This window comes from Condylura cristata, unplaced genomic scaffold, assembly GCF_000260355.1.
Source record: "Condylura cristata isolate star-nosed mole 26May11 unplaced genomic scaffold, ConCri1.0 scaffold00022, whole genome shotgun sequence".
NCBI lineage: Eukaryota > Metazoa > Chordata > Mammalia > Eulipotyphla > Talpidae > Condylura > Condylura cristata.
The window spans coordinates 23,908,755-23,927,152 of NW_004567123.1; the positions used below are offsets into that span (position 1 = coordinate 23,908,755).

General features: G+C 45.6%; 1 protein-coding gene across 2 annotated transcripts in view; it reads left to right on the forward strand.

Annotated features, from left to right (window-relative positions):
- PPP1R16B (protein phosphatase 1, regulatory subunit 16B) overlaps positions 1-18,398 on the forward strand; it is an 88,970-nt gene that overhangs the window by 17,451 nt on the left and 53,121 nt on the right. For both annotated transcript variants that reach the window (XM_004687379.2, XM_012728407.1), the window contains exon 2: positions 7,610-7,960. In XM_004687379.2, coding sequence (XP_004687436.1) covers positions 7,711-7,960 — 250 coding nt within the window. In that variant the 5' untranslated portion in view covers positions 7,610-7,710. The remainder of the gene's footprint in view (positions 1-7,609; positions 7,961-18,398) is intronic.

Consider the following 18,398-nt stretch of genomic DNA (forward strand, 5'->3'; position numbering starts at 1 on the left):
CACCTCACAAGTGGCCACCTCACAAGTGGCCACCTCACAAGTGGCTACCTCACAAGTGGCCATCTCACAAGTGGCTACCTCACAAGTGGCTACTTCACAAGTGGCCACCTCATAAGTCGCCATCTCACAAGTGGCTACCTCACAAGTGGCCATTTCACAAGTGGCCACTTCACAAGTGACCTTGCAGGTCCTGGGGGTGAGGACCTTGGCATTGTGTTGACTGGCAACATTAGACAGTTTTTCCTTGTGCCAGGTTGTTCCTGCTTCTTCCTTCTGCCTGTCTGTCATCCTGAATCTGCTCAAAACAAATCTAATTCTTTCCACCATGGTTTTTAGGGAAACCTATCCTCTCATAAGGCCCAACCAGTTGAGACAGGAGTCACCCAGGCTGTTATGATGACCCTCCCCAAGCTAGTCATGACATCTCCTAAGAGAGCTCAAGACGCAATGGTTGCTGGGACGCTCCTCCTTTTTGTTGAATTGGGTTCTTGAGTCCTGTTGCCTCCTCCTTGCTCTTCCCCCTCCAAAGTCTTTTAGAATTGGGTCATAGTAAATGGGCTTCAGGAGGCAGAAGTCTGAATGAAGGAGCACAGCTAGGAGAGGAGAGTGAAGGCATCATCCTTGGGGACCTCAGTCCCACCACAGGTTTAATACAGCATGTGTATCTGTGGTGACTGTCACCAGAGGCTCATCCCAGGATGGGTGGGACAGTCAGTTCCACAAAAGCCCATGAGCATGGTGTTGAGGGTGACCAGGCTCATTGCTAATTCAGATATTTGGAGCACCAGATGCCCCAGGAATCTTTGCTTGTGAGCACCTTTGCTTTGGGATGGGAGTGGGGGCAATAATGCCGTTGTCTGATGGTTGCTGTGGGAGGGTGTGTGTGTGCATCCTCTAGGAGAGAAAGTGGGTCCGAGCGAGACCTAAGGGGGAGGGGAAGGCCAGGGTTGTTTGTTTTGCTTTCCTCTCCCCCTCATACTCAACGGTACAGGAAGCATGAGGAGAGAGCACTCACGGCCTTCCTCCAGGCTGCTGCCAATATTGTGTGGAGAAGAATAGCTGAAGAACATGAAAAAATATCTTAACATTTTATTTTAATAGTGTGAACTTTGAGACACTGTCTGACTCATATTTGAAAGTCTCTTTAATTCGAATTCACCTTCCTTCGTGTTGTTTTTCTCAAGGCACTAGGCTCCAGTCCAAAAATGTGTCAACTAGCTATTCCCTGGGGTTGAAGTGTGGCAAGGCCTGGACCCTGCTCCTGTCTCAGGGGCAGGACTGCTGTGGGAACCCCCTGGACATCCTACTCTTCCTCAAGGTTGACTCATAGCTTGGGCCTAACGAGCCGCAGTGGCTACTGTACAGATGTCAGTGTACGTCTCTGGTAATGTGCCCCAGCAAGATGTCACTCATCTTGCTTCAGGCAATGGTTTCTTCTTGGGGTTCCCATTTTTGTATCCCAAAAAATCACCATTGTCTGCTAGTGTACTGTTGGATACAAGTAATGAAACTTGGTCCCACTAGTTTATAAACAGCACAGGTGGTTTTGCTAGCTGACATCCAGAGTCCCCTTAGTGAAGGGACCTGTTTCTCAACTCTGACTCCCAAGTGTTGGATTCATCCAACTGGGAGCTTCTGGGAAAGCTGGTGGCAAGATGGCCTCCAGCAGCAATGGGGGTTCATGCTTCTAGTTCACACAGTAGGGAAACAGAGCATCTGACTGGGCCAGCTTAGGGCAGATGTCTTCTGAGTTAGGACTTTGGCCAATCAGGACCCTAGAGACTGATAATAGAGCATCACACAGGCCAGCATTCACGTGTGTCTGTGATCAGACCTATGCCTTTCTTCTCTTGTGTCTCACCAGAGGCAACTATTTGTACAATCTTTTCACTTTGATGACTCAGGGTTCCTGCAGCCTGTCCTGTCCACCCCTCCCAGTCCCCTGCTACCCAAACTCCAGGACTTTGTGGTCTTCTCCCCTCAAGGCTCAGCCTTGCCATGCACAGCCTTCCCTCCATGGGTACACTGGCTCAGTTTCTTCCCTTTGGGGGCAGTAAGGGTTGGGGGTATAGCACAGGGAATCAAGTTGGGGTGCTCGAGAAGCAGCCAGCAGAGAACCAAGGCTCACTCCAATGGCCTGTTCCCCTGCACGGGGTGGGGGGTGGGGGGCCAACTGCCTTGGCCTCAAGCTTCCTGCTGCCCCAACTTGGGCTATTTTGGTTCATCCACCCAGATGTCACAGAGCCATTTGTTGGAAAATTAAGTACCTCACCCCACTTCCCCTTGATTCTGACTTCTCATGTCCATGCATTTCCTGGACCACCTCACCCGGACTTGGCCTCTGGACATCCTCCTACTCCACCTCGCAGGGCCAGCGGTGCAGTGGTTTGCGGCCCTACATGCCCGCTCCCTGCGGAGATCCTTCAGGATGTTCCCATAACACGCTATGCTTCATGCCTCCATGGAGCTGGCTTTCCTCCAGATGGGTCCTCCGCGGGGATCTCCTGGCAGTGTTGGTGATGGGATTGCTCCGCCAGGTCCTGGCAGTGTGGGTTGTATCCCCATTACCACCTGGACCCTTCTTCGCAGTGCAGACAGGTGCACTGGGGTCTGCATGCAGGGGCCAGCCCAAAGCCATTAGGAGCCTGGACTTCATGGGCTGTCCCAGCACTCAGGCGGCGGCCCTGTCTGGGGGACTGCCCAGCTGTTGTTTAGCAGTACAATGGCAATTCTTTAATTAGACCAAGCAGGGTTTTCTCAGCTGGGGGTGGGAGGAGGTGTGTGGGTCTATTGGGGGAAACTAGGTCACCTGGAAATCAGCAGTCAAGAGGGAGCTGTCCTGGAGCCCAGCTCTAGGGAACCCAGAAGGGTGAGGGGTGGGGCTGGCAGGGAGAGCAAAGTCAAAGAAAGTGTTCTCTGGCCCCTTTTAATGGCCCTTGGGAGGTACTGTCCTCACCTTTCTCCAGGGGGCTGGGCAACTGCCCTTAATTCCTTTGCCTGGAGTAGACAGCCAGAACCAGTGAGGGCACCGCAGAGAGTGTCTTCTGTGTGCGTGTCTTCCCAGTGCCAAGCTCTGGGACGGAGCACTGCTGTGGGAGTCAGCCCGAGGGGTGTGTTACTGCTGACTCTCTGTCCTCCTGTCACCATCTCCTTGACCTGTCTCATTAGCCAGTCAGTGGGCATGCCTTATTATTATTATTATTTTTAAAGATTTTTACTTATTTACGCATACAGAACTGGGTACAGACCAGAGATGCAGGGAGGTGAGAGGCTTCACCAGAGACAGAGTGGGGAGCAGAACAGGCAGATGGATGAAGTACACTGCTGAGTAGCAGCGGGCGGGTCAGGAGACGTCTGCTGCGCACTGTGGGTCACCTCCGCCACAGGGATTGAACTCACACTGAAGCAGCTGAGGCTAGCTTCACAGTGCTGCGCCTTAACCTGTTGTGCCACCAGACCACGCCTGTTCTGGCCTGAAATGCCCCTGGTTTTCAGCACAGTCCTGGCGTGGGTAGATGCCCAGTAAAGATTTGCCAGGTGAGGGCCTTCCTTTGGTGGCACAACGGGTTAAAGAGCAGCACTGCAAGTGAGCCTAAGCTGCTTCCCCTGTGCAAGTTCGATCCTGGTGTGAGTACCCCAGCCCCGGAGGTGACCCACATGGCACGGCAGACCTCTCCTGACCAGCCCGCTGCTCCTCTCAGCAGTGTATTTCATCAGTCTGCCTGTTCTGCTCCTACCTGGTCTTGGTGAATCCTCTCACCACCCCTGCACCTCTGGCCTACACCCCAGTTCTGTAAGCATAAATAAAAAAACAACTTAAAAAAAAGAAAGATTTGCCAGGTGAAATAATGAGCTCTTAAGAGCATTTCCTTCTAAGACTGTTGCCATTGAGGACTGTGGCCGGGTGGTTTCCCACATATCCATCACTTACAATTTTCACCACTACTAAGTACCATAATTTAATTTTTTTTTTGCTATCCCCTTGTTAGTTTTCCACTGAAGTAGACAGAATCTAAAAGGAGGTTTTATATCACTACCATAAATACAGTAACTGTGAAAACAAATCCATGGAAAACAAAACAATGTTATTACTTGTATCCTACACATTTACTTGCCTAAGGCACGATGGTGAGGCTGATTTTCTTTGTTTACTAGGGAGACTGACAAGGTTATAAAGATGCTAAAGACTATTGTCATTGAGCTGACACTTTCTTTGGAGAAAATCTGAGAGATTAAAAAGGAAGTATAAGGGCATGACTTACTCAGAGTCCATGTTCTAGTAAGCCTGGCTGTCCTGCATTTTTGAAAATTCCCCTGGCCTGAATTCCCCTGCACACTTCAGAAAACACTTGTTGGGGTGGTGGCTGGGAAGCTTTTTGAAGAGGGCTAAGTGTGTTCATGAAAAATGGAAGTAGTTGGGCTGTTCATTCTTATCTTCAGTGTTAGCTTGTTGTCTTGGTGCCTGTTGCTGAATAGGAAAGTAGTAAATACTTAATAAGGAAGAAATGAGTAGCTCTATGTATGAGTTTCAGGGCTAAAAGAAACCTTACAGAATGTTCAGGTCAGTTTGACGTCGTGGAAATTTTATTCTCCAGTGAGCGATGGCGAATTGGTCACCTTCTGAGACAGCCGCTGGCCCACAGACACGTTCATTTGCTTGCTGTCCTGCCCCGGAGCCTGGGTGTCTGTCCTTCGGGTGTGCACTGACCGTGGTCCTGTTCTGCTGGGGGACACTTACAGGCTGGCTTCCCTGTCCTGTGCTGATGGGGCCTGGCGGTGCTTGAGACTGCGGTCTCATTCTGCTTGGACAGGACTTGGTAGCTCAGGCGATCAGGGGAGCAAGCGATGCTGGTTAGTGAGGAAGTCAGGTACGGCAACGCTGGGAAAGGGCCTATGGGAAAGCAGGCGCTCGGTGGGAAGGAGCAGTCCTATTCTACACCTGCTAATTGTTGCCATGGTACCCAGCATGGCCAGATACTGAGGTGTTCTAAGAAAGCCGAAAATCCTATTTGGATATAAAATCTTCAAATTTTGAATGTTAGCAATGGATTCCCATATTAAAATATACTTTAGACGTATTCAACTGTAATGTGGCGCCTTAGTCAAGTGGGACCCACAGCCACAAGCTGCTCACTGTGGCCCCTGAGACTTTTTTTCCTTTTGGGCTGGAGGATTCATCTTTTCCAAGTCGTGTTTCGAGTGTCAGCTTCCAGCACCCCTTCCTAGAGCGCTGGTCCTCTGTTGACCTTTGAATGAGACCAAGCTCCTTCTCAGCTGTTGTCTCCACTCACCTGGTGAACTCCTGCTCACCCTTGGGGTTCTGGAAAACCTATTCTAGAAAATCTTTCCTGATCACCTCAAGCAGACTGACTCTTCTATTTCCTTTAGCTGTGTGATGTTGGGTAAATTGCTTAAACTTTCTAGCCTCGAGTTTCCCTATTTGAGGAATGGAGATGATAACAAGACCTACCCCACTGTTGTGGGGTAGTGAGGGGTAAGTGAATGTATAGGCACACAGACTGACAGGGATTTTCTAGAAGGCAGCGCTGGCCCCTGATTCACTTCTGAATCAAGTGCTCATGAGATGTTTGATCCTTGAAGTGGGGGAGAACGAAATATGTGGTCGGTTGACTTTCAGTGAGTTCTCACCATCATGAAGATACAATGTGGCTATGAATCCAACTTTTCTGCATTCCTTACTTTTAAAAAGGCAACCAAAAATCTACCTAAAAAAACAAAAACAAAACCAAAAAACAGTGATGACGGCAAATGCTGGCAGAGAAAGTAGATCACTCACACATTGCTGGTGGAAATGAAAAATGTTAGTTACTCTGGAGAATAGTTTGACAGTTTTGTATAAAACCAAACATGTAATTACTATACAACACAGCAATTGTACTCTTGGGCATTTACCCCAGAGAAACGCAAACTTCTGTTCATACAAAAATCTACACATGAATGTAAGCACCCCAGACTGGAAACAACCCAGACATTCTCCAATGAGTGGCTGGCTCAACAAGCTGGAGCCTACATATACCATGGAAACTACTCAGCAATAAAGGAATGAGCTACTGAAACAGCCGACCACTTGCACGAGGCCGAGGGCTCCCCAGAGTCCCTTTGGGCTTTCCAGGGAACATGGATGCAGACTTGTGCCAATTTTCTCCATCTCCCAACAACCCACAATCCTCCTCTTGTCTTGTCTGTGGGGCCCCAGATGTATTGAATTTACATGATTCTGCTCTTCTTTCTCTGTGCTTGTTTCATGCTTCCTATCAGGCATATAGTTTTTGGCCTGTTCTTTTTAGCCTGGGAGGAGGCTACAATGTTTTATATATAGGAAACCGGGCTTTGGAATGTTCCAGGTGTTCCACATCTTTCCCTCTGCTTCTGTGAGGCTACAGGGTCTGCATTCAAAGCAGAGACCAGTTGGTTTCAGAGCTGAAATTTTGTCCAAGAATCAGAGAGAGTAAGAGGTGTGACCTTGTAAGGTTATTCAGAGAAGAAAAATTCAACTACGTTTTTCTGGATCTCAGTTTCAGCCATTATCAACCTCAAAACTCTTAAAGTTAAGGACCCCAGAGAGCTTTTGTTTATGTGGATTATCTATCAATATTTATTAATATAAATTAATGCTGAGAGATTAAAAAATGGCATTATCCCTTTAAAAAGCAACATAACAACTCACAGTATCAAATAAACCCCTTATTATAACAATATAACAATTATAATAGTATTACAATAAATCCTTATATAATTATGCCATAGCACAATAAACTCCTTATATATTGTAACAAAATAGTAATTATAACAATGACTTCTTATAACAATATCACACTAAATCCCTTACATTAGAACAATGTAACAGTTGTCACAACATAACTCCTTGTATGTTCCAAAAACATCACAAGAAACTCCACATATGTCATAACAATGCAATACAACAAGTGTGTTGTACAATAATATAACCCCTTATATGTCATAAAACCATCACAGCGATCCTTTTATGCATTATAATAATATGGCACCCTTGTATGTTATAACAATAGAACCACAGGAAAATGACCATTTTGTGCCCCCAGAGAGGTGTTGGCTGAGGCTACAGTGGCAATCATCTGGAAATAGATAAGGGTATCAATCCACAGGCTGCACACCTTAAACTTACACAGTGTTATAGGTTAATTATATCTATTAAAAACAAGAAGAATTGGGCCCTCCCTGGTGGCACAGCGGGTTACAGCGCAGTGCTGAGGGGCTAAAGCCGCTTCCGCATGAGTTCGATTCCCGCCTGCCCCAGAGGTGACCACATGGCGTGGCAGACCTCTCCTGACCCGCCCGCTGCTCCCCTCAGCAGTGTACTTCGTCGACTGCCTGCTGCTCCCCCCTCTGTCTCTGGTGAAGCCTCTCACCACCTCTGCACCTCTGGCCTGTACTGTACCCCAGTTCTGTATGCACAAATAAATAAATCTTTAAAAACAAAAACAAAAAAACAAGAAGAATAAATACCAAAAGAGAGGGGAAAGCAGTTTGAACCTGGGACTGATGAACTAACCACATCCGAGTTTTGATGCTGACAAGCCTGTGCATCTGTGTCTCTCTATCCCCACAGGCCCCAGGATGAGGCCCCAGCCCCACAGGAGCCCCCGCGCGCCCCTGGCCTCAGGCGCCCCGTGCTAGCCCCCAGCCAGGGCGTGGGGAGGCGCGGCGGCCATGGCCAGCCACGTGGACCTGCTGACGGAGCTGCAGCTGCTGGAGAAGGTGCCCACGCTCGAGCGGCTGCGAGCCGCCCAGAAGCGCCGGGCGCAGCAGCTGAAGAAGTGGGCCCAGTACGAGCAGGACCTGCAGCACCGCAAGCGCAAGCACGAGCGGAAGCGCAGCGCCAGCGGCCGGCGCAAGAAGGTGTCCTTCGAGGCCAGCGTGGCCCTCCTGGAGGCCTCGCTGAGGAACGACGCCGAGGAAGGTGGGCCCGGCTGTGCGCCTCCCGCGCATGCGTGCGTGCGGGTCTGGCTTCGGTTCTGTGCTGTGGCGTGTGAGCCGGGTGCGGCCGGTGTGCCCCAAGGAGGGGCCTCCCCACTATCTTAGACCTGGATGTTCCTGGGGCAGGTGCTGCATATGCCTTAGGCTGGTTGGGGAGGAACCAAAAAATGCCAGCTTTTGGCTAATGAGCCCTATGGTAATGTTCCTACCCTGTCAGAAATCCTTACTGACAGCCCGCTTCTTGCTTTACTGTATACTAGTTATGGTGGCCCAAGTTGGATCTGGGTTCTCCCTGCCGAGAGTTCAGTATTCATAGGACCCAGCATTTCCTAAGCCCCTTCTCTGTGCCAGGCCACCCCGTGGGGGCTGTGTGTATGCTTTTCCGTTTATCTGGCCTTCTCTGCAGCATAGGTGGTTTAGAGAGGCTATGTCCGTGGGCTGGAAATCCAGCTTTGTCAGGCTCTCCTGTGTGGCTTATTCAGCGAGATGATACTGGCACTTTCTTAGACATGGTCCCCCAGACTGTGTAAATGGTACAATATGCTTTATTTTTGCATTTTTACTATGCTTTACTTGATTATATTTATGTATCGAAGTTACATAAATCAGATGCATGAATGCACTGTGGACTGGGATGTGGTCACTCTCAATCAAATGAACAAATATAAGCCCGTATACACGCTCATCATTTGTCTCCAGATTTTGTGTTTGTGTCCATTTCGTGTTTTTATTTAATGACATTTCTCTTATGGGCCCCATCACCCAGATGTCACATATCCCAGAGGCAGGTACAATAACACCCCTTTTACAGATGGGGTAACTGAGATTCAGAGGGCTTCACTTCAGGGACCTGACCGAGACAGCAGAGCTGGGATCAGAAGCCTCAGGCCTTGTAGGTTTGCGTTGGGATAAAAGAATGAGTGGGAGTTAGGGGGGTTATGCTGGGGCTGGAGGTTCTCTGAGCTGGCTCTGAGGGGTCTCGCCTGCTCCTGGTACAGCTGAGCTGTGAGGGGTCCTGTGTTCCCCTCAGTAGCCTCTGGTCTCTCCCTGGTGTGAGTCCACTCCGGCTGCCCTGGCTAGCGGTGTCGCCCCAGTGCCTGTGGCTTTTCGCCTCTGCACGCCCCTCAGGCACTTGCTGTTAGTGCAGCTTGTGAAAGCAGTGAGGGCTGGTAACTCTCTTGGCACCTAGGATATTGGCTTTTATGCACGTTATTCCTCAGCTTCTAGAAGCCTACATCTTTGGCCTGGCTGTCATGCTCTGGGAAACCAGCAGAGAAGCATTCCCAGAACCACTCAGCTGGAAACAGCTCAGCCCAGCACCCCGGGGGAACAGCCCCCATGAGAGGCATGAGTCCCGGGCTCGGGGACACGGCCTGCGAGCTCCTGCCCACGTGTGATGTGCAGGGTGACGTGGCGGGCCCACCCGCTCCGTGGGCGGCTCATCATCAAGCCTAATCTTTCCTGGGGGCGTTGGTTCATCAGCTCTTCTTTCACCACCTTTTACTCTCCTGCCCTGACAGAGCCCCAGTTTCCCTCCTGGAAGGGGCTTTTCAGGGGCTCTGTGAGCTGTGCTGTGCACATGATGTCCCCCAGCTCCTGCTGAGACCCCACCCTGCCAGCTCTGTGTGTCTGGTCAGGACAAGCAGTGGGGTGGAGTGGAAGGGGGGCAAGTGACCTTGGACAGCTGGTTTTACCTCTCAGGTCCATGGGGTTTTGAACTTGCCTTGTGGCAATATTTACGCAAATTTCTAGATGGAATAGCGCTTTGCAAAGTTATCCTGAACCCTGCACTAGCTTGGGTTTTTAAACATACTTTTCCTGTTTTTTTTTTTTTAAACAAACGTCAATGCTTTTAAGAACCCGGTTATATAAAAGCAGATTCTTGTAAAAATCAAGTAATGAAAGTGCTCAGCATAAAACTCCCTCTCTCCTTCCCGCGTTCCTCTGGTGGTTAGTTAGATAGTTCCTTCCAGGCATTCTTCTCACTCAGCTGTGTATTTGTGAACTTGGAGAAATACTGAGTGAGTTGTGTTTTTGGTTTAGAGTTGTCTGTGATGACTTACTGGGCAGGCGCTTCTGCAACTTCTTCGCTTTCACCCAGTGATATATTTGGGAGGTGTTTCCATGCATGTACAGTGAAATGTGGACCTGCCCTCCCCTTTAACTGCTGGGCAGTGTCCAGTCCTGTGGATTCACAGGAATTTTGAGCTAGTTCTTATCGATGAGCACGTAGGGTTTTTATTAGTTTTGCTTTTGCCACTGTGGATGTTGATCTAGGACAGGTGTGGGAAAACAGAAGCGATGGAGTCAGTGTGTGTTAAATTTGGATGAGAATAGTGCTAGACCCTATGGGCTGGTCCCCTGGCTCTGGGGACCAAGTCAGGGTGAATGCCAGGGACACTGAGGCTTGTCCCAGGCCATGAGGGTGGGGTGGGAAATGCCTCTGGGGTCCACAGGTGGCTGGGGTTGGAGTGGGGGGTGGTGAAGCTGCCATCAGTCAGCAAGCAATCTGGGTGGGGGGAGGGAGACTGTGCTCAGCTTTCTGGCAGGACAACAGTGCCTGCTGCTCCCAGCTGGCTGGCATGGCTTCTGCGTGCTGGCGGAGCTGGTGTTGGGGTGGCTGCCGGGGCGTTAGCTCACAGCGGGATGGGACTGTGGGATGGCAGCTCCCCCGCTCTCCTCAGCTCATAGCAGCGGCTGAGTCAACCTCCTCCACCTGCCAGGGCAATGTGAGTCTTTCCAGAGAAAGACACACTCAGGATCCTTAATGGTTCTGCACTGCCTGTAGACTAGCGCCTGGGCACCAGGACCCTCACTGGCCTGGGAGCCGCCTGAGCCCCACCTCAGGTACCACAGCCCGTCCTCACCCCCATACTCCAGTGCTCCAGCTCCCCTGGATTCCTGTGTTCTCTTATCGTCCTACCTTTGCAATGGCAGTTCCCTCTGTCAGGACATTCTTCCCCTGGCTAGTATCTACCACCCTGCAGGTGTGGGTCCTGTGCTCCCTTGTCTGGGTGTCTTTACTGTGCTGCACCCCCAGTACTAGTGAGAGCAGTACATCAGTACACAGCTGAGAGGCAGTGCAGGGTCACAGCGAGGAGCCTGGACCTGGAGCTATTTCCCAAGGATTCCAGCCCCACCTTGCTTTATGCTAGCTGAGCAACTGCAAGAAAGCTACCTAATTTTTCAGCACCTCAGTTTCCCCATCTGTCAAAAGGAGGATGATATAACATGTCACCCTCAGAAAGTTGTGCTGGAGTTGACAGATGTTGAAGTGTTTCAGTAATAATTATATAAGTGATATAAATTGTTATTCTGCATTATCTATTAGTCTGTACTTATACAATCTATCATTATATAGATTCTGATTATCATCACTATTATTACTTACTGAGTGCTTACCTTATACCAGGGAGCATGATTTACATCTGTTATCTCAGTGAATCCTCATGGTAACCCTATGAAGTAGATAGGTCAAATTCTGTTTTAAAATAGCTTTATTAAGGTGTAATTTACATATCATAAAACTCACGTTTCAAGGGCACAATTCAGTACATTTCACTACCTTTACAGAGTTATACATCCATCACTGCAACCCAGCTTTAGAAAGAACATCCATCACTTCAAAATGAAAATTCATGTCCATGCGTAGCCATGCTGGCTGCCATTCCAGACCTAGCCCCAGGCTGCCACTAATCTTCTTTCTGCCTCTTTATATTTGCCCTTTCTGGGCATTCCATTTACACAAACTCATATAACCTGAGATTTGTGGCTGATTTCATTAAGTTAGGATCACATTTTCATGATGCATCTTGGTATGGTATATCCCCAGACTTCATTCCTTTTATTGGCCACATAGTATTCCATTGCATGGATATACCACATTTTTTATCCATTCTCTGGCAGATGAACATTTGGACTGTTTCCATCTTGGGTTCTGATGAATCATGCTGCTAAGAAGATTTGTGTGCAAGTCTTAGAGTGGATGTACGTTTTCATTTCTCTTGGGTAGTCAACTAAAAATGGAACTGCTGGGTCACATGGCAAATTTATGTTAAGCTTTTAAAGAAACTGCTAGATTGTTTTCCAAAATGGTTTTACCACTTCATATTTGCAAACTTCAATTTACAGTTGAAGACCTTTGCTTTTCCACTTATTAAGATCTCACAGGCTTTGAGTGTCAAACCCAGGACTTGAACTCAGATAGGCTTTCTCTAAGTCCATGCTTGTAACTGCAGTGGCCCCTGACCCGCCTTCCTGCTTTTGGTTTTCCCTAGAAAACAAAAGAATCCCTCACTTGTGGTTCTTACCTGTGTCTTTTTGGGCCTTGTGAATCCTGGCCTTTCTGCTGGCCCCAGCTTTGTGAGGAGCCCTTCATACCTAGCTGGAACTTCTTTCCCGTGACACTTCTTTTAAGACCACTAGTTGTCTGGGCTTCTGTTCTCTGAGAATATGTAGAGTCTTCTTTATGGAAAATGTTCAGATTAAAAAAAAAAAATCAAATGATTCTTCTATAGCCTAAATTTAACTCTTCAACTTAATCTCATGGTAAAGGGTTTTAAACTTTTTTTTAAGCAGTGGAAACTTTTCTTAAATGAAATATGCAGAAACCCAATATGTAAAACAGGTGAAAGAGCTATTTTGACTGAGGTGGGCTGGGGATCATTTGCCCCCCACCCCCACCCACGCATACACAGACCTTTCCCCGAACCCCAGATGTACTGGTGGACACCTGGGCTCTTTGAAGCATGCTTAAACCATTGACTCATCTGAAGGAAACCAACTCTGACTTTCACTTTTGGTGATCTTGACAAGGGAAGTTTCTTTTCTCCTTATTATAAAACTGATGCATTCTTGCTGTCCAATTTTTTTTTCTTTTAAGTATAGAGAAAAGAAACACTTAGGAGAAAATAAAATCACTCATCTTCCCACCGAACAACAACAAATATTGACAGCATTTTTGGTCCTAACAGGAAGTAGTTGGTGCTTTTATATGCGCTAATTTGAGGAAAGTTTAATAAAGAGGCAATTTATAGGGTTTATTTAGAGCAATTGTTCTCAGATTTCGTGGTCTCTGGGCCTCTTTCTATTCTTAAGAACTGAGAACCCACAGAAGCTTTTCTCTCTACCCATATTTGCCCTGTTATGTACAGATTCCCTCATTGGACATAACAATTATTCCATTCTCTGTTGTTCTGGCTCTATTGCTGCATAGCTGGCGAGCTCAACATTTAACAGCTTACAACAACAAACATTTACTGTCTCACATAATTTCTGTGGATCAAAAATACAGGAGCAGCTTAGGTGGGTGGCTCTAGCTTAAGGATATGTTGTGATGTTCTGGTCACCTCAAGGGACTGGGACTGCAAGGCCCACTTCCAAGATGGCTCGTTTACATCATGGCTCTTCGCAAGGGAGCTCAGCTTCTAGCCACCGGAGCTCCTCCATGAGGCTTCTTGAGTGTCCTTTCAACATGGCAGCAGTCCTCTTTCAGAGTGCGTGACCCCCACTCACAGGCAAGGAAGAAAGCTTGCCTCTTATGCCCTAGCTTTGTAAGTCACACACCATCACTTCTGCCACATTCTACTCCTTAGGAATGAAGCCCAGCCCACACTGAAGGTGAGGGGAATAAGCTTCTATTTCTGGAAGGAGTAGAACTTGTGACTACATTTTAAAATCACCACACATGTATGTATCATAAATTTTTTTAAAAAAATGTATATATTTATGCATACAGAACTGGGGTACAAGCCAGAGGTTCAGGGGAGGTGAGAGGACTTCCTAGAGACAGAGTGGGAGCAGAACAGGCAGATCAATGAAGTACACTGCTGAGGGGAGCAGCGGGTGGGTGAGGAGAGGTCTGCCGTGCCACGGGGGTCACCTCGGGGGATCGAACTCACACTGAAGCGGCTGCGGCTCCCTTGCAGTGCTGCGTCCTAACCCGCTGCGCCACCGGGGAGGGCCAACACAAAAACTTTCATGGAAAATAATATTTTTAATACAAAAGAAATAACCCCCAGGATAATAGCTTTTGTTGAATACTTTTGCAGATCTTGTAAGTCTGGCTTACTAGAAAATCGCTGGATCCTCTTATCTCTTAAATCTGTTGTGATGTTATTTTGGTTGAAGTAAATGAAGAAAATCTTACCTCACACAGATATGTAGTTGGGAAAGAGAAAATATTTTAACTGCACTTTGATATTTTTTGATACCACAATCAAACTCAACAGGTGGTAGTTTCTTGAAGGTCAGTTGCATCTTAATAATTAATAGTTAATCTGAAATTATGTCAAATTTTAGCTGCTTTTACTCTGTCACATTTAAATCCATTTGCAATTTGAATGGCTCTTGACCCATTCATTCCTCTTTAACATAATGTATTTTACTGGAAACATTTTTTTTGATATAACACCAAAAGTATTAGAAAAAAAACAAACAAAGCAAAAATGAATAAACTAAAAAAGCTGTACAGCAAAAGAGACAATCAACAAAATGAAGAAACAACTTTTGGAATGGGAAGAAATATTTTAAGTACATATCAGATAAGGGACTGATATGTACATATCAGATAAGGGACTGATATGCACCAAAATGTATAACGAACTCAGTCAACTTAGTAGCAAATAAACAAAAACCAAACCAAGATAAAACAAACCCAGACAGCCCAGTTAAGAAATGGGCAGAGGACTTATACAGACTTTTTCCCAAAGAAGACTTACACATAACAAGCAGGTACATGAAAAATGCTCAAAAATACCAGGGAGATGCAAATCAAACTTTCATTGATATATCACCTCACACCTATTAGGCTATTATATATATATATATAAAAAAGGTTAAGTGCTGGTGCAAATGGGGAGAAAATGGAAACCTATTGCAGCTAGGAATGAAATTGGCACAGCCACTATGGAAAAAATAGAAGTTCACTGTGATCCAGCAACCCCACTTCTAGGTACAGGCCCAGAGGAACTGTGAACACTAACTGTAGCAATATCTGCACTCCTGTGTTTATTTCAGTACTATTCACAACAGCCAAGCAATAACCTAAATGCTTATCCACAGATGAGAGGACTTAAAAACAATCAATATGTGTATATTGATTACACACACAGTCATGGTTGACAATGGGATGTGTTCTGAGAAACACATTGTTAGGTGATTTTGTAAATGGTGGCAGCAACATCAAGTATAGTTACACAATCCTACTGCACACCTATGACTGTCTGTTGGGATTGCTGTCATGTAGTGGTCCCTTGTTGACTGAAACATCATTTTATGACTGTGGAATATCTGTGGAAATCTTCATTTGCAATAGCTTAGATGAAACATGAGATCATTATGCTAAGTGAAATAAGTCAGAGAAAGACAAATACTGTATCATTTCATTTATATATGGAATCTCATAATGCTTAACTCACAGAAACTACAGTTAACAATAATGTATTACATGCTTGAAAGTTGTTAAATGTACTCATCACAAAAACTATAATTATATGAGCTGATGAATGTGTTAACCAACCTTACTGTGGTATCACTTTGCAATATATATGTGTATGTCATCATGCACAACTTAAGATCACACACAATTATATATGTTAATTATACCTCAGTAAAACTGGTAGGGGGAGAAATATAGTAAATAATACACATCTTCTAAATGTTGACATGTTTCATTACATAATTTTAAAAAATTATAATTTCAACACTAACCTCACCAGAAAATTCCTTAATTATTGAGGAACTATGAGCTTATGGTGGTGATACAAGTTTTCTGAAATTTTCATTTTTGCTTGAAAGCTCAATTTCTATCATTGGCAACAAACTTTCATTTGTGAATGTCCCTCTTCATTTTAGTGAAAAAAGTCAGATAAATGCTGAGGTCTAAATAACCGTTGTTTGTTAGTCATTCTTTAAATAGAGATGGTATTCCATGAGAGAGGGGGCCAGTTTAGCATACACTTTAAATAACTGCTCAATTGCTATGGGTTGATACAATGATCATAGTTTATGTATAATTAGAATCAGACAGATTGTAGCTTTTCCACATTGACTTCCTTTACTTAGTAATATGCGTCTAAAGTTTTTTTTTTTTGTGCTAAATAATTTTGCACCATGTATGTCACATCATTTATTTATCCATTCACCTAATGAAAGTCCTCTTAGTTGCTTCCAAGAAGCAAATTGTTCATTATTTTGGCAATATTGAATAAAATTGCTACAAACATGTTTGGGCAGGTTTTTGTATAAGTTTCCAACTACTTAGGAAGATGTCTGATTGCTGCGTTGTATGGTAAAAGTACGTTTCGTTCTGTGTGTAGTTCTGTGGAGGAGGAAGAGAGATTGCAATAGAGGAGGGAAGAGCATAGACTATGGTGATGGTGTGCAGGTGAATTGATGGTGGGAATTTTATGGGGACTACAACTGAGAGAAGAAAGCATACATTGTACAAAAGGGAAGAATGATATAAAATATATATACACAATAACAAAATTTAAAAAGTATATCTAAAAAAAAAAAAGTATATCTACTTTTTTAAGAAATAATCAAATCGTTGTCCAGAATGGTTGCTCTACTTTGCATTCCTGCCAACAATAGATGAGAGTTCCCGTTGCTCCACATCCTCATCAACATTTGTTGTTGTCATCATTCTGCATTTTGGTCATTCTAATATGTGTGTAATGGAGCCTGGTTTTGATATGCATTTCCCTGCTGACATATGGTACGGAGCCTCTTATGCTTATTTGCTATCTACATATCTACTTGGTTTAGTTTTTTTTTTTTTTTTTTACTGTGCCTATAACATAGTGATTATAATGATTACTAACTAGGTCCACTGGACTGACTGTTAAAACAACAATGATTTTACCTACCACTGCTTTTGTAGTTCAAAAGCATAACATTGCAAATGTCAACACATGGAAAAAGACAAATAACATCTTTGTGTTAGTCTGAAAATAGTTTCCACCTTGTGAATACTCTGTAAGTGCCCTGGGAATCACTTTGAAGGCTGCTGCTTGATAGGGACAAAAAAGACTCATATCATACTCTGGGGCTAGAGAAAGTGAGGAGTTATTGCCCATGTAGGCCTGAAGGGGCCCAGGGGAGGGGAACCTACCCAGGGGGCTGCACGGAGGGGCCACCTAGCAGGAGCAGCAGCAGCTTCTGGCTGTCCTCACATCTTCTTCCCATGCTTCCCATTATCAAAGCCAACCAGGAAGCAGAATGCAAGGAAGCCTTTGATGTAGTCCAAGTGGGTGTGCTTCCCCAGACATGAAGAAGGGTAGATCTGGAGGGACAGATGGGGGTACACCCAACCCAGTTGTCTTCTACTCATTGTATCCAAACACAAGCACAGTGTGCTGTATATTTAAGAAGTAACTTTTGCCCTGACATACATTTGTTAACACCATGGAGTTAGGCAGCTACTCTGTGCTTTGAAGAACCCGAACAAAGTCATAGTATGAATGAAAACTGGGTAAGCTGTGATATCAGGGAGATTTCTCTGAGGGGGTGATTTGGGCTGAGCTCTGAATGTGAAGAAAGAGGCAGCCACACAGGAATCTGGAGGAAATATATAAAAAGCGTAGGATGGGTGTGAGCTTGCTATGTCTGAGGTTAGGAAGAAGGTGGCCATAGAGCAGTACCCTTGAAGACCGGGGAGGTGGGTAGTGAGGAGGTAGGAAGTGTACCTTTAATTGGGTTGAGATAAAAAGCCACCAGTGGGTTCTGAGCAGGGAATCATATGAGTGATAGGTTGTGAGAGGCTTCTTCTGGCTGCTGAGTGGAGAACAGACTGTCTGAATCTATTCTCATGGGGGCCCGATGGGAGCTGGGACCTCATCAGCAGTTGTGACAGTCGCCTAGGTGAGCACTGTGGCTGTGACCTTGGAGATGGAAAAATGAGGAGGTAGGCTTGCATGCAGGTGATGAAAGGATTCTATTAGCTCATCTAGGAAGCGGTGAGGAGAGAACAAAGAAGGGCCCCAAGAGAGCCCTGGGACACCCTATAGCTACATGAGTGTAGAAGAGCAAAGAACAGAAATCTTCTATTAGGGTGGTAGAGAGAAAACTATGATGGCGTGGTATCTCAGAAGCCTGCAGAGAAATTTTTAGAAGGAAGGGCCATCAAATGTTGCTTAGAGGTTAACAATTTTATCTTTGGAAAAGAGATTTTTAATGACCTCTTCATACACCTCTGCCTGAATGTAATGTAATTTATATAACCATTCCCATATTATTGGATTTTGAATTTCCAATTTTTGCTAATATATGCTATGCTAGGGTGATTATCATTGGATAAAAGTATTTAGCCATAGATTTGATTATTAGAATAGATTCATAGATTTGAGGACATAAACATCTTTGTAAATTTTCGATATAAATGATTACTTGGTCACTAGAAGGTTATATCAATTTACAAA